At 53.2% G+C, this 16,186-nt stretch overlaps 1 protein-coding gene across 2 annotated transcripts in view; it reads left to right on the top strand.

Annotated features, from left to right (window-relative positions):
• Positions 1 to 16,186, top strand: part of SLC25A42 (solute carrier family 25 member 42) — a 26,274-nt gene that overhangs the window by 1,432 nt on the left and 8,656 nt on the right. For both annotated transcript variants that reach the window (XM_024767422.1, XM_024767421.1), the window contains exons 2-5: positions 9,539 to 9,653; positions 13,646 to 13,751; positions 15,281 to 15,306; positions 16,005 to 16,171. In XM_024767422.1, coding sequence (XP_024623190.1) covers positions 9,539 to 9,653; positions 13,646 to 13,751; positions 15,281 to 15,306; positions 16,005 to 16,171 — 414 coding nt within the window. The remainder of the gene's footprint in view (positions 1 to 9,538; positions 9,654 to 13,645; positions 13,752 to 15,280; positions 15,307 to 16,004; positions 16,172 to 16,186) is intronic.

Here is a 16,186-nt window from a genome sequence, read left to right on the forward strand (position 1 = left end):
AGGGGAGGGGAAGGGAGGGGAGGGGAGGGGAGGGGAGGGGACCCCCACCCTCCCTGCAGCTGTTCCTCAGGAGTCCTGTCTTTGACTGGGTCCCGAAAGGCTGAGCTGGAAGGGGCAGCCCCTGGTCGCTTTCTGAACACGTGTCTCAGAGCCCTGGGGCTGGTGGAGACGGGGACCCTGTGGTAGCTGGGCTTCAACACCTAGGGTGCTGCAGGCCCAGCTGGTAGGGTCGCCTGGGGTGGTGGTGGGGTTTGCTGGGCTTCCACCCTCTGGCCCAGCTCTTACAGACTGAGGCCCCTCACTGACCTGGGAGAGCTCCTGGGGCCTTAAAGCTGATAAACCGAGAGAGTAAGGCAACACTCTTCAGAGTGAGAGAGCTAATGTTTCAGCCGCTTAGACACAAACTGCAAAACTGGAGCCTGGCATGGTGCTGGGGATAAAGATTTTTCTGGAACTTTTCAAGTTCCCTGGAGGGTGATTTGCAAGTGTGCAGTATGGAAAGAGGCTGGTGGCTTTACTGTTAAAAAAGCAATAACATGCCGTTTCCTGTAACGCTTGCATAGTACTTCTTATCCCTCTCCTGTCTCTCCCTGCAAAGATGGTGCTGGAATGTTATGGAGGGTCTTGTCACCTTCGGCTTCAGTGGAAACTGAAGCCATTGGGGTTTTCTGTCCAAATTCAAAAGGAGTCATTTAAAATGTGTGTGTATGTATATGCATATATATTATATGTACATATATACACATGCACACATTTTATATATGCGTATGTACATGCATATATTATATATATATATACACACACACATGTGAATATATAAATAAACCTTGACAAGGTCATTGATGTACATGGTAAAAAAATAAATAAAATCAAACAGTACAAAAGGGCATAACAGTAAAAAACAGGCAGGTCTCCCCATGCTGGTTCCCCATCCCCCTCTGGAGGCCCTCATTGTTAATAGTTTCTCCTGTATGATAATGTTCCCTTCCAGAGATAGTCTATGGTTGTGAGGAAGATGTGCATATTCCCCCTCACCACCCCTTTTAAACCACTGGTAAATTTGTATCAAATTTTACCAAAAGGGTGAGTGATTTAAAACAAGTCCCTTACTGATGGCTTTTTAAGTTGTTGCTGGTGTTTCGCTTTTACAAACCAAACTGCAATGGATAGATAGAATTTTGCATGAGCAAATACGTAGTAAACGTGTGTGGGGCTCCAGCAGTGCACAGACGTGTGGAAACCTCTCTGTCTTCGTGGAGTTTAACATCCAACTGCGGCAACTTCCTAGGAGTGGCCAGGCCAAAGGGCATGTCCATTTAAATGGTTAATCTTCCTCTGTGGAGGCTGTGCTGTCATCAGTATTCTCTCAGCTGTGAAGTTGGAATGCCTGTTTCCTCCCCCAGCAGCCAGGACGGTTATTATCAAGTGTTCTGGTCTCTCCAGTCTTCTTATCTTGTCTCTGAGGTGTTCTGGCCCATGGGGGTGGTGATTAAACATTAGATTTCTGTTTCTCTTCCAGAGTCTAAAGCTCAGTCCAAGAAATATTTGAGTCCCTCCTCTGCAAAGCTCTGAAGGTTGGGGTGGAGGGGAGGCGGTCCTTCTAGAGAAGGAGATGCAGGCGTCACCTGGAGTCCCAGGAAGGGAGGTCTGAGATGTTGGCTGTTGCTCTGTTTTTTGGCTTTTTTTTAAGCACCGGGATCCGGCAAAAGAATGAAGGTGTCAGATGAGATTGAGACAAGTCAGATGTTAAACCTATTTGAGAAGTTGTCTTGAGATTTTCTTGAGTTGTCGGTGATTTCCCACTATTGGTGCCAGGTGGAGGGCGTCATCAGACTGAGGGCAGAGCTTTTCCCATGTGTCATCCCGTTTTTTGGTTCTTCTCTTCTATTTTGGCAATTAGACATTAGAGGAATATTGAGATGATCAGAGCTATTAGCTTGTTTGGGTTTTGCAAGCCAGCTCTTTTAAAAATGCATTGTATTTTTTATTTTAAGTGTGAAATACTTCTTAATAATACAAGTATGTAATGTGTGCATGAAAAGAAAGATGGTAGAAAGAATAACGAAACCATCACCCAGTTTAAGAAGTAGAATGTTCCCCCAGTGGCCCCTCCCTGGTCCCTGTGCTATTTTTAAAATATGCTTGTCAACATTTGTTTTCTTCACTGAATACCTTTTGCTGCAGCTGAGTGCTTGGGTTCCAGGGTCTCAACAAAGATCAGGAGAAGCCAGGTTTTCTGTTGAAGTTCTGCCAGCTGGGCAACCTGTGAGGTCCAGAGAGAGGTGCAGTGACCTCGGGGTCATGGGCAGGTCACTAGCCAAGGGACAGTACACACTTGGGGGGCCTTGGTCTCAGACTCTTGCTGTATTAGTTTCCTGGGGCTTCCATAACAAATAACCTCAGGCTGGGTGGCTTAAAACAGCAGAAGTTTATTCTGTCCCTGTTGTGGAGTTCAGAAGTCCAAAATCAAGGTGTCGGCCGGTGCTATAGACTCAATGCTTGCGTCTCCCCTAAAATTCATATGTTGAAATTTAATCCCCAGTGTGATGGTATTAGGAGGTGGGGTTTTGGGAGATGATTAGGTTATGAGGGTGCAGCCCTCATGAATGGGATTAACGGCTTTTTAAAGGAGGCCCAAGAGAACCCCCTTGCTCCTTGTGCTATGTGAGGACACAGAGAGGCCACCATCTGTGAATCAGGAAGAACATTCTGAACAGACATCAGAGCTGCTGGCACCTTGACCTTAGACTTCCCAGCCTCTGGAACCGTGAGAAATATATTTCTATTGTTTATAAGCCACCCAGCCTGTGGTGTTTTGTCACAGCAGCCAGAACTGACTAAGACAGCAGGGTTGGTTCCTACTGGGGCTCCTGAAGGAGAATCTTTCCCCATCTCTGGTGGCTGCCAGAGGCAGTCCTTGAGTTCCTTGGCTTGTTGGCCACATCACCCTAATCTCCACCTCCATCTTCACATGGCCTTCTTCCCTGTGTGTGTGTGTGTGTGTGTGTGTGTGTGTGTGTGTGTGTGTGAGACTTCTTATAAGGACACCCATCATTGGATTTAGGGTCCACCAAATCCAAGATGATCTCATCTTTTTTTTTTTTTTTTGCGGTACGCGGGCCTCTCACTGTTGTGGCCTCTCCCGTTGCGGAGCGCAGGCTCAGCGGCCATGGCTTACGGGCCCAGCCACTCCATGGCATGTGGGATCTTCCCGGACCAGGGCATGAACCCGCGTCCCCTGCATCGGCAGGCAGACTCTCAACCACTGCGCCACCAGGGAAGCCCTGATCTCATCTTTTTAATTGATTAATTTGTTTGTTCGTTTGTTCGTTTGTTTGTTTGTTTGTTTGTTTGTTTGTTTGTTTATTTTGGCTGCACAGGGTCTTAGTTGCAGCACATGGGATCTTTGTTGCAGCACGCAGGGTCTTTTAGTTGCGGCTAATTGTGGGATTAGTTGTGGGATCTAATTCCCTGACCAGGGATCGAGTGTGGGCCCCCTGCATTGGGAGCAGGGAGTCTTAGCCACTGGACCACTAGGGAAGTCCCCAAGGTGATCTCATCTTGATATCCTTAACTAATAATGCCTGAAAGACCCTATTCCAAATAAAGTCACTTCCTGAGGTCCTGGGTGGACATGAACTTCGGAAGACCTCATGTAACCCCTACAGCTGGGAAGCCAGAATTCTTGGCAGGGCATTATTGAAGAAGGTGCCTGTCCAGCAGCCTCTGCTATTTCAGACAAGACAAGGCCAGCAGGGTCAGGGCAGAGCCGGGTAAAAAAACAAAAACAGAACGAGAGGGACTTCCCCAGTGGCGCAGTGGTCAAGAATCCGCCTGCCAATACAGGGGACACAGGTTCGAGCTCCGGTCCAGGAAGATCCCACATGCTGCAGAGCAACTAAGCCCGTGCACCGCAACTACTGAGCCTGTGCGCTAGAGCCCGCGAGCCACAGCTACTGAAGCCCACACGCCTGGAGCCTGTGCTTTACAACAAGAGAAGTCACCGCAATGAGAAGGCTGCGCACTGCAGCGAAAAGCAGCCCCCGCTCACCTCAACTAGAGAAAGCCCACGCCGCAATGAAGACCCAACGCAGCCAAAAAATAATAATAATAAATATAATTTTTTTAAAAATCGGTATTACTGGCAACAACAGAAGGGACGAGGTACAATAGAAACAAAAGAATGTGAAGAAACCACCTGGCCCAGTTGCCTGCCTTGGTGCAGAGCCCAGGCCTCTTGCCCTGGAGAGAGGGAGGCAGCAGGGGCCGCAGGGGCTGGAGGAAGTCAGGAGGGAGGGGGCTCCGGCCTCAGAGTTTCAAGCGCCAGCTGAGGCTACCCGCCATATACTCTGGGCCTCACCCTCAGCCACGTGGGCTGTTGGTCACCATCTGACCAATGATGGACTCCAGACAACACCCAAAAGAGCCCATGTTCTTGGGCACAGATAAGGGGGCCCGACCTGGGGGGCTGGGTGCGGAGAAGTCCCAGGCATGGTGACCCCATGCTGGTGGCAGAGGGAGCCTGGCAACTGTCCTGAGTATGGATGCTGTGTGGGCAGTGGGAACCCCATTTCAGTGAGGGAGGCCTCTCCGGGCAGGTTGGGGGGTAAATTCAGAACCTTGTGGCCACGAGTGAGGGCTACTCTTCGTTACGGTGCGCGGGCTTCTCATTGTGGTGGTTTCTCTTTGTTGCGGAACACGGGCTCTAGGCACACGGGCTTCAGTAGTTGTGGCTCACGGGCTCAGTAGTTGTGGCTCATGGGCTCTAGAGTGCAGGCTCAGTAGTTGTGGCGCACGGGCTTAGTTGCTCTGCGGCATGTGGGATCTTCCCGGACCAGGGCTCGAACCCGTGTCCCCTGCACTGGCAGGCAGATTCTTAACCACTGAGCCACCAGGGAAGTCCCCCCATCACTGTTGACAGCACTCTATAAACACCTGGTCTGCTTCCAGTCTTTGCATCGGGACAGCCTCCCACCTGGGTTCAGGTAGGTTCACTCATTAGTGACAGGCTGGGTGGCGTCCTCCTGTGAGGGCTTAGGTCACACATTCTCCCTGTCCCCCTCTCCTCGCTCCCCCATAGCTTCCCATCCAGACCTTCATACCTTCACTGGGACCAGCACCTGGCTGTGGCCTTACTGGCCCATGAGGCTTCATGCTCACCTGTCTGGGGGCACAGCACACATTCGAAGGCGTCTGCTAAATCACCTGCAGAGAAATGCTCCCCGCAATCTGCCTCAGTCTCATCTACCAGTTGCATTACTGTCCCCACACATGCCAACAGCCCCCCACCAAAGGTTAAACCCACTTTTCTCATTATGAGTGCAGTCTGGTACCTGTCATGTTTTTAAGTTATTTTTTTTCCTTCCCAGTGACCCAGCTGTTTCTTTGCCTTTGTCTTGAGTTTTTTTGTTTTTGTTTATGAAAGGGCAAAGAGCTCTTTACTTCCTAGGAAAATAGCCTTTGGCCTAAGAGGCAAAAACTTGAGACCTCCCCCACCCCCAACCCCACCACTGCCCCAGGACAGGAATCTCCTTCTCTCTGCCCTGCAATCCTGGGGAGCTTCCTGGAGGCACCGGGCCCTGAGGGAAGCAGCTTGCAGACTCTGGCTGCCCCTTCTGCTTGGGGTTGGGGGGCCTGAGGCACCCCAGCTTCTCCTCCAAAAAGGATCTTAGATTCCTTTGGCCGCTGTAACAAATCACCACAAACTGTCTTGAGACAACAGAAGTTTATTCTCTCACAGTTGTGGAGGTCAGAAATCCCAAATTAATCCTCTTGTAGAGCCACTCCTAAGGCTCTAGGGGAAGATTCCTCCTTGTCTCTTCCAGCTTTTATGCTCTGTGTGTTCCTTGGCTTGTGGCTTGTGTGTATCATTCCAATTTCTGCCACTGTCTAAACACGGCCTCCCTGCCTGTGTCTGTTTTTCTGTCTCTTATCAGATCACTTGTCATTGTTGTTAGGACCTACCCTCATCCAGGGTAAGGATCTCTAGATCTTTACCTTAATTACATCTGTGAAGGCTTTTTTCAAATAATGCCACATTCACAGATTCCAAGGAGACATGTCTTGGGGCGGGGTGCCACCATTCAGCCCCCTGCAGGTGCCTTCCCGGGACTCAGCCTTGGCGCTCTGTCACCTGCAGTGACACGCTCTTGTAGGTCTGCACTGGTTTCTGTGGTGCCTTTGTTTCTGTTTGCGTCCACCACACCGAGGCTCTGTCTGAGCCGTCTGCAGAGCTCCCAGGGCAGGCCCTGGGCCAGGGCCAGGGGAGGGAGGGAGGCAAGTGCTCAGACTCTAGACTGTATGAGGCCAGGACTAAAGGGCTGGATCCTTTCTCAGGAGGGCAGTTTTGCAGAACGTGTCCACATTCACCACGCCTGACCCAGACCTAAGAAAGGCCGCACTGGGAATTCCCCAGCGGTCCAGTGGTTAGGACTCCACACTTCCACTGCAGGGGGCACGGGGGCACGGGTTCGATCCCTGGTCGGGGAACTAAGATCTCACATGCTACGAAGCGCAGCCAGAAGAAACAAAGAAAGGCTGCACCATCTGCATCCAGGTGCCCAGGTGTGAGGACAGTCCCCTGGGGTCCAGAATGTTGGGGGTGCCACTGAGCAGCAGCCAGACGCATGGAGGGTGATAGAGTCACAGTGTCCTCCACAGACTGACACCCCAGCCACTGGCTGGAAAAGATCCCTAAGGCCTAGTTTCTCTTTGTTTGTTTGTCTGTGAGCAGTTTTAGGTTTATAGAAAAATTGCAAAAGTAATACAGAGTTCCCCTCCACCGCACACACCCAGTTTCCCGTATTAATAACATCTTCCTTTGGTATGGTACATTTGTCACAACTGATGTGCAAATACTGATCCATTATTATTAACTGAAGTCCATTGTTTATTCACATAGTGTTTCCCTAATGTGCTTTTTCTGTCCCAGGATCCTCACATTACCTTTAGTTGTCACATCTCTTTAGGCTTCTCTGGGCTAAGATAGTTTCTCAGACTTTCTTGGTTTCGACGACCTTGACGGTTTTGATGAGAACTGGTCAGGTGTTCTATGGCCCTTGGCCCTTGGTTGGGATTTGTCTGGTGTTTTTCTCATGGTTGGACTGGGCTTTGGAGCGGAGGACCACAGAGGGGAAGTGCCTTTCTCATCACACACACACACACACACACACACACACACACACACACACACACACACACGTGTCCAGGGCACGCGCTGTCAGTGTGACTTATCACTGTGGTGTTGACCTTGATCACGTGGCTGAGGTGGTGTCTGTCAGGTGTCCTCGCTGTAAGGTTACTCCCTTCCCCCCTTTGTATGCTGTGCTCTTTGGAAGGAAGTTGCCACGTGGCCCACACCTAAGGGGTCGTGCTTACGCTTCCCTTCCTCCAGCGCTGAGCATCTGTGTAATTTATTTGGGATTCTTCTGCCTGGGAGATTTGTCTCTTCTCCCTCATTTATTTATTTATTCAATCATTTATTTATATCCATGTGGACTCTCGGCTATTTATCTTACACTTTGGGTTACAATCCAACACTTCTGGGACTTCCCTGGTGGTCCAGTGGTTAAGACTCCGTGCTTCCACTGCAGGGGGCACGGGTTCGATCCCTGGTTGGGGAACTGAGATCCCTCATGCCTTGGTGCAGCCAAAAACAAAAAAACAAACAAAAAAAACCCAACACTGCTTTATTGATTTTGTTGCTCAGCGTTCCTGCTTTGGCCACGAGGAGCTCTTTGATTTGCCTTTGTGTCCCATTTTCACAGTCCCATTGACTTTGGTTCCTGCCTGACACCTCAGGGTGGTCCAGGCTCATTGTTGAGTTTCTGGCCCCGTCTTAGAAGCAGCTGTTCATCCCCGAGTCAGGGACCATTTTAGGTAGGAAACAGCGGCAGAGGCCACTTGGAACAGAATCCTGCTTGTGCTTCCTAGGATGTTCCGTACCAGCGGGTGCCTGGGAGGACCTGGAGGGCAGGAGGGGCTTCCAGAGCTGGCTCAGGGGGGCATCTGCCTCGTTTGCATCATTTTACAGGAAAGCATATTGATTCATTGGGTGATTTTAAAGCAAGGGATACCTCCAAGCATACTGGTGCCCAGTGGCATCTCCGTGACACCAGTCCTTCATCCTTTTTTCCTCCTGGTCCCCTCCGTGTGGTTGGCTGAGCTCTGAGTGCGCATGCACTAGGAGGTTAAAGGTAGGTTTGTTATCCGAAAACTGGGTTCACGTCTTGGTGGGTGTCAAGCAAATAAACACAACTAAGTCAAAGATGGGGAGAAGGAAGGATGTATTACTTGAGGTTGTTAGGGTGGACCCCGATCCAATAGGACTGGTGTCCTTACAAGAGGAAAAGACATTCTTTCATAAGAGGAAATTTGGACACGAGCCTGTGTTACCTGAAAACTGGGTTCATCTCTTGGTGGTGTCAAGCCAATAGACACAACCAAGCCAAAGATGGGGAGGGGAAAAGGAAGGATTTATTATGACTTTCAGCAAGTAAGGGGAACACCGGGGACTTTTCCCAAAGCAGTGTCTCCCCGAACAGCAAAATTGGGGAAGTTTTAAGCTCAGGGTACATGCATATTCATGAAGGGGCTTGAACAGAGGAGAATTCAGCATAGAATTGGGGCAAAGGTCCACAGAGTCCAAGCTTTAGTTGATTGAAGTCAAGAGGGTCAACATCATTCCACCCTCAACCTGGGTGGGGGCCTTAGTTCCCAGAGAACTCAAAGATATATTTATTATTATGTCTATCCCTTGAGGAGGAACTAGGGCTCTGCTTTATCACTGCACTACTGTCTGACTGCCTTTTCTCTGTTCCTGCATTCCTTTGTTCGCTTTAGATCATTAATTACTGAGACCTGTTCAAGGGCAAGCATTGCTGCCAGGCTTAGCTCACAAGGTGGCTTAGGCCAAAATGGCTTCTCTTATGTCAAGAGAGCCATTCCTGGTTCTCTTTCTCCAGGGACCCCCTAACTTATCTGCTTACAGGTTTCCAGGGAGAAATCCTCAAGTATTAGGACACTTTACTATAACTTGCCCGCAAAGGGCAGGCAGCCACACAGTAGGACAAAGATTAATTTTCTAAAAGTATTTCTGTGGACGGAGTCTTATGTCCAAGCTGGCATAAGCCCAGAGGGCATTGGGCTCCAGGGCAGGTGGAGCCCTCCAGCCTCCACACCCTACACCCTGCCATGCCCCTGCCTCCTGCTGTGTGACCTTGCTGCCAGCTTAACCTCTCTGAGCCAATCTGGGCAGTTGGTACTAGGGTAAAAAAACAGAGGACTCAGAGGCCCATTTGTGAGGATGAAATAAAAGAGCTGATGAGAAGAGCTTTTGTAAATGATTAAGCAGTCAGGTCAGGGGACTGTGACATCCAGATGTAGGTTCGGGTGTCTTTATCCTGCAGAGAGACAGAAGCCAGGTTAGGAGAAGCGTGCCACTGGGGCAATGCTGGCATCGGGCCACTTGAGGATAAATCAGAGGCCCCAGACTGGTGGAGGAGGCCAGATTCTCACCTCGTCCCTTCTTGCTCCCCAGGACTGAGTCTCCCGCCGTCCTGAGCAGGCCTGGAATGGGTAATGGTGTGAAGGAAGGCGTGGTGCGTTTGCGTGAGGATGCCGAGCCCATCCTGCCCGCTCATGTGTCTTCAAAGGCAAGTACCCTGGCCCCCCCATTGGGCATTCTCACCCAGTCCCTCTTCTGTACTCACACCCCATTACAAATCACCCCCGAACACGCTGAGGGCGAGGTCAGGGAGTGAGGGGGTGATGCAGGCTGCCTCCTATTCCATTTTTATAGCCCCATTTGTGCTGTGGATCCAGCTGCCCTACCACTTGGCAAGAAGCCAAAGCCTCGCCCAAATTTGGCTGGGATGTCGAAGGTGTCCTTGAGCCCCTTTTCTCACTCAGATTTGCCAACGCAGAAGAATTAGCCAAAGGTGGGGTGGGCTGCAGGGGAACTCCTCGCTCCAGGGAGGAGTTTACCCTCAGCTCTGAAATTCATCTCGGATTACGCCCTTCAACTGAAGACAAAAGCCTTATTCCCTCATAAAGAAATTGGATCAGGGACTTCCCTGGTGGCATGGTGGTGAAGACTCCGTGCGCTCCCAATGCAGGGGACCCAGGTTCGATCTCTGTTCAGGGAACTAGGTCCCACATGCATGCTGCAACTAAGAGTTCATATGCCACAACTAAGGAGCCCATGTGCTGCAACTAAGTAGCCCGTAAGCTGCACCTGCAGGAGCCTACCCGCTGCAACTAAGACCCGGCGTGACCAAATAAATAAATATTTAAGAAAAAGAAAAAAGAGAAGAAATTGGATCAGTCCTGTGCTTGTTCACCATGGAAGCCAGTAGAAGTTCTCCCAGCTGAACCTAGAACATGGACTAACCAACCCACCTTCACTGCCAGGCTGGCTCAGGCACCCGCAGGCAGTTCTCAAAGTCCATGGGCTCAAAGCCTGAAGCAGCAGCATCCTCTGGCCCTCCTGACCTTTTCCCAAATTCCAAGTCTCCCTGTGGAACGCCAGGTGGGCAGGAGGACTGGTTCTCGGGGCCACCATCACCATGCTGGGGGCGCGGGGGGTGGGGGCAAGCCCCAGAGCAGGCACCCATCCCTCACAGTTGAGTGAACTTCGCGTCAGAGTGTGAGGGAGACGTGGCTTTCCCTCCACTGGCCCGATGGATCCCGCCAAGCGGACACGCCCAGCAAAGGCCCCCGTGCCTGACGTGCACTGGGACACACACAGCGCCGGTTTTCCTCTGCGCTGGCTGGCACAACCCACATCAGTCTTGGCCTGCTTGGCCAGCCCAGTGCAGGGAGCTCACTCTGCAAAGTCCCATTTCTTTAGTTAAGGAGCCAGGCATCTTGTGATGTTCACCACTGGTGTGGATCCCATCTGTGGATCACCTGTTTCTTCTCCATCAGGCTGCCTGCCTCCTTTTTCATTTGCAGGATCTCTCCATATGATGGGTATGGAGACTTTGACCATTCAGTGATGCCTATGTCAACCAAGCTCTTTAAAGAATAAGCCAGCTGTGGTCATTTAAGAGTCAGTTGTGGGGGCTTCCCTGGTGGCGCAGTGGTTAAGAATCCGCCTGCCAGTGCAGGCGACACGGGTTCGAGCCCTGGGCCAGGAAGATCTCACATGTTGCAGAGCAACTAAGCCTGTGCTCCACAACTACTGAGCCCACGTGCCACAGCTACTGAAGCCTGCGCGCTCTAGGGCCCGTGCTCCTCAACAAGAGAAGCCACCACAGTGAGAAGCACGCACACCACAATGAAAAGTAGCCCCCACTGTCATCAACTAGAGAATGCCCGCGCACAGCAGTGAAGACCCAACGCAGCCATAAATAAATAAATAAATAAATAAGCTACGTGCTGCCCCCATGCCTCTTTAAAAAAAAAAAGTCAGTGGGAGCGTCTGCCGAAGGCAGCAGCAGCCAGCCTCCTCCACTAAGCATGTGAAGTAGGCTCACAGCATGTCCCTGGAGCGCCACATTGAGAGCTAGGGTTTAAGGATGTGTGTTCCCCATGTGCAGAGCTGGCTTTGTGATTGTAAGTACCACAGGTTGCGCAGGAAGTAACCTGGTGAAGGAGATGGAAGGTACACATCGGCTCCACTTCTGGTGCCCACAGAGCACGTAGACTCCCCGTAGGGCATTCCCTTTGCTCACGGTGGCTCGAGGTCAGCTGTCACCACATTGATTCACAGAGAGGAAACTGAGGCACAGGGCCTCGGAGCTGGTGCCAGGAACACCACTGAGCCTTCTGGCATCAGATGTCCACAACCCTCAAAGCCAATGGGACCAAAGGACGAGAACCTTGCTGTGTGACCCAGAAAAGGCAGGGGTCCCCCGTGACAGGCCTCTGTGAAGCAAGAAGATAGAACCCCCTGGTGAAGCTTGGCCTCAGAAACTGAGAGGGGAAAACACTGCTGCGGGACTCTGTTCTTTTAGGGAGAGGTCAGCTGGGCTGGTGAAGGGAGCACCGAGCCCAGACTCAGGCCAGGAGTGTGGACAGACCCAGCCCTTCCCCCTGAGCCACCCGCTGAGCTGAGCAAACTTGGGGCATAGCCCTGGACTCCACCATGCCCACTCGGACCCAGGCTACCAGTTGTACCCCCAAATGCCCCTTCATCCCGCCCCTCTCGCAGCCTCCCCTGGTCCCCTCCTCTGCCATCTTCATCCTGGGTTTCACAGGAGCTGCCTCTTCTCTGGTTCCAGTTAAAATGGCCTGTTCACCTTCCACACTTCTCCATTTCTCTTTAGGCAAAGACCAGCCTCCTTGTCAGGCCTCCACACTCTGTGGGGTCCAGCCCCACCCACCTTTCGTCTCTTCTCTCTTCCCTGTGCCCGTCCCTTTCCCTGTGTCAGCCACCCTGCCCTCCTTGTGGTCCCCCAGGGCCCCCCACTCCTTCTCACTGGGGCCTCTGAGTGTTGCGTTCCTCCCCCTCTAAGAGTGTCACACACGCATGAGCGCACACACACACACACACACACACACACACAAGCCCTGCAGTTAGGTGTACCTCATCCTTCAACCTCGGTTCCTTACCCCTCACCCCGCATTCTCCTGGAGCCCCGAGCCCCCTCCTCATAGCCCCTCCCAGATTGGTTATTCTTCACACATTTGTCTGAAGAGTTAGTTCATGTCTGGCTCCCCCCGTGGACTGGCAGCCCCATGAGGGGAGTGGTGAAGGTTTGTACATGCCCCTGCCCCGCTCCACGTGTCTCTAGGCCCCTGAGGGCGCCTGGTCTGAGCGGACTTCACAGATTCCCGGGATCACTGAGCTACCTGCTCCTCACCAGCCTTGCACGCTGCAGAGTGAGGACATGTGGGGCGTGTCCAGAAGAGCACTTCCAGAAAGTTCTGTGGCTGAGTCAGCAGCGGGGATGGAGACTCCAACCCGATGAGCAGGTGGCTTCCTGTGTGACAACTCAGGTCTCCCTGGGCCTCTAGGGAAGGAGGGCTGTTGGAGCCGGGGCTCGGGGAGCCACAGGAAGACTTGGGAAAGCACTGGCTCTGAGGCTGGCCACAGGAGTGCACAGTGCTGGTCAGCCACGTCTGTCACCATCGCCCTTGCCTTGGCTGGATGAAGAGCCACAGATGCCAGCCAGCCCCTGAAGTCCTGATAGAAAGTTGTGGAAAGGAGACACGCTGAACAGTCAGGGTCTGCTTGCCTAATATGCCCCACCCACTCCCCAGACCACCAGGAACCTTTACCCTGAAACACTGCAATGGGAGAATCCCTCACACACAGGTGGTGGGTGGAACCAAGGCTTGAAAGTAGGACAGGTCAGGGGTGACGCTTATGTTTGGAGTTCGTCCTGTTGTAGGCCGTCTCCGAGAACTTGGAACCTCATGGGACAGCCCAGCCAGTGCATGACCTCTCATGTGGTTGGTCCCTATGGCCCAGGAGGTTTTCACTGTGTCCCACCAGGCTTTGTGGCTGCTGGACCCACCATGGCTCAGCCCGTGTCCAGCATGCATAGGGCCTAGCAGTGCTGTGTCACTCTGGCCACTGTGTGTCTGTCAGCCCTGGACCAGGGGGAGAAGGTAGACGCTCAGGAGACTTTCCCAAGCAGAACAGACGCCTCCTCTTCCTCTCTGATGACAGACTGCGTGTTCATGTGTTTTCTTGCAGAGTGATCACAGGCAAGTTCTTAGCTCCCTCCTGTCAGGGGCCCTGGCTGGCGCTCTTGCCAAAACGGCGGTAGCTCCCCTGGACCGAACCAAAATAATCTTCCAAGGTAAACGCTGCCTGTCCATCTATCCCGTGCGATAGAGAAGCTGCCAAGCAATCCTCCTCCCCCTCCACGGCCCCCCAGACTGCTCTGCAAAGTGGTTTTTAAAACGCCTCTGTAGAATCCACTTAGAAAGTCTGTTCGTGTTTAGGACTGACGTCACAAAGTACCACAAACCAGGCAGCTTAGAAAAACAGGAATTTATTCTCCCACTTTCTGGAGGCCAAAAGTCCAAATTCAAGGTGTCTCTAGGATTGGTTCCTGCTGGGGCCCTGAGGGTGGACCAGCTTCTGGTGGCTCCAGGCATCCTTGGCTTGTGGCCGCTTCCCCCCAGTCTCTGCCTTCCCCTCTGTGTCTGGGTCCTCTCCTCTTATAAGGACCCATGTCACTGGATTAGGGCCCACCCTCCTCTAGTGTGACCTCAGTTTAATTGTATCTGCAAAGACTCTGTTTCCAGTTAAGGTCGTGTTCACAGGTGCAGGGAGTGAGGACATGGATATATCGCTGGGGAGGACACAGTTCAAGAATCCATCTCCCTCCCTTCTTAGGGTTGAGCAGGCACAGGGTCCCCTGAAGATGAGGCCTTTCTATCCTGCAGATGGTGGCCAGTGCCTGAGGGGTGCTGGGAAGGAGGACCGTCACAACCTGGGACCCCTGCCCCTCAGCTGTTTGGGAGGAGAGGACTGCTGGGCCTCAGTTTCCTCATCCATATAACAGGAGCATTGATATCAACCTCCCTGAGGAGGGCGTGGAGGAGTGAGCTGACGTGGGAAAGGATGGGCATGCAGCTGAGCACACGTCCCTTCCCCACCACACACACACACACACACACACACACACACACACACAGGCAGCTGTGTTGTTCCTGGAACAGATGCTCAGTGTAGCGCCCTACAGGGAGCTTGGGTGTAACTCCGAAGGCAGGTGGTGTGCATACGTCCACACAGACAGGAGCGCAAGGCTATCCTGGGAACACAGCTGATGCTTGGGAAGCGGGGGATCGGGGGGTGAGCCAGGCAGCCCTGGAGAGCAGGAGAGTGGGCAGGCACTAGGGCTGCCTGGGCCAGGCCGTGGAGAAGAGAGAGGAGAGGGCAGGCCGCAGATGTCAGACACCCCCTTGGCTGACCCCCGCATGGCTGGTGGCTGGGATGCCTCCCCCAAATGGGTCTGGCAGAAGGGGGTCCAGCAGGGGTGGGGACTGCTGGGTGTCAACCCCGGAGGGGTGCGTCCTCCCACAGGCCCCTACAGAGATCCTCACTGTCCTGGGGGTCAGGTGGCAGCGGGAGAAGCCGGTGTGCAGAGGGGCCTGGACGTGGGCCGGGGGCGGTAATGAGGCTCCTGGGAGGAGGCTGACTCTGCTGCGGAGGCCCCCACCTCAGCCCTTGTAGGGGTTGGGGGGGGAGGCATTCCCAGGGGAGGCTCTCACTCCCCATGCTCAGACCAGACCCCTGAGGAGGGGGTCATGCAGACTGGGGGGAGGGTCCCATCCTTCATATCTCACACTCTCTGTTGTGTTTTGTTTTGTTTTTTTCCAGTGTCCTCGAAAAGATTTTCTGCCAAGGTGAGCCACTAGGTCAAGGAGCCCCTGCTCTAGGACCTTCACCTCTACCCTGCTGGGCTGGCAGCGGCAGAGGAGGAGGGTGGTAGAGGTTGGGGAAACGTTTTTCAAGGTGCTTTTTCCCATTGGTTCTCCGCCACCCCCGCCCCAGGCCAGCTGCAGGGCTGCTGGGTGACCAAGGCCTCCCCTGCCAGGCACCAGGGCCAAGCCCACCCATCTGCACCCTGAGCTCTGCCTGGACACAGCCCACCCTGGGAATTGACGGGAGACGCCCCCCCCCCCCGCATCCTTGGGGTAGTGGTGAGAGGACTTGACAGTCTAAACTCACAGTTGTCATATTTGATTTATTTTTAAACACGGAGCAGGTGTTACCTTCTTAATAAAAGAAAAGAAGAATATTTTAAAAAGCTAGACTACCAGATGCCAACAAAACACCCTCTGTAGGGCTCTGAGCCTGCTTTGCAAGCCTGGTTCCCTCTGGCTCGCTTTCCAGTTCCCAGGGCCGGAGGACTGGGGCTGGGCGTGCGGGGGTCCTAGCGCAGAGCCCAGAGAATGCGGGGGAGGGGGACGATGGCTGCCCCCAGGCGCAGGGCTGGGCCACGTAAGGTGGGCAGGGAGGTCCAGCGGTCTGCCAGCAAAGGCACTGCTCAGGCAGAGACGGAGGGCACTGACATTGCCCCTTTCCCCTGCCCTCCCCCCAGGAGGCCTTCCGGGTCCTCTACTTCACCTACCTCAACGAAGGCTTCCTCAGCCTGTGGCGCGGAAACTCGGCCACCATGGTGCGCGTGGTGCCCTACGCCGCCATCCAGTTCAGCGCGCACGAGGAGTACAAGCGCCTGCTGGGCAGCTACTACGGCTTCCGCGGAGAGTGAGCCCTCCCTCC

Source organism: Neophocaena asiaeorientalis, unplaced genomic scaffold (assembly GCF_003031525.2).
Source record: "Neophocaena asiaeorientalis asiaeorientalis breed wild unplaced genomic scaffold, Neophocaena_asiaeorientalis_V1.1 scaffold87, whole genome shotgun sequence".
Lineage (NCBI taxonomy): Eukaryota > Metazoa > Chordata > Mammalia > Artiodactyla > Phocoenidae > Neophocaena > Neophocaena asiaeorientalis.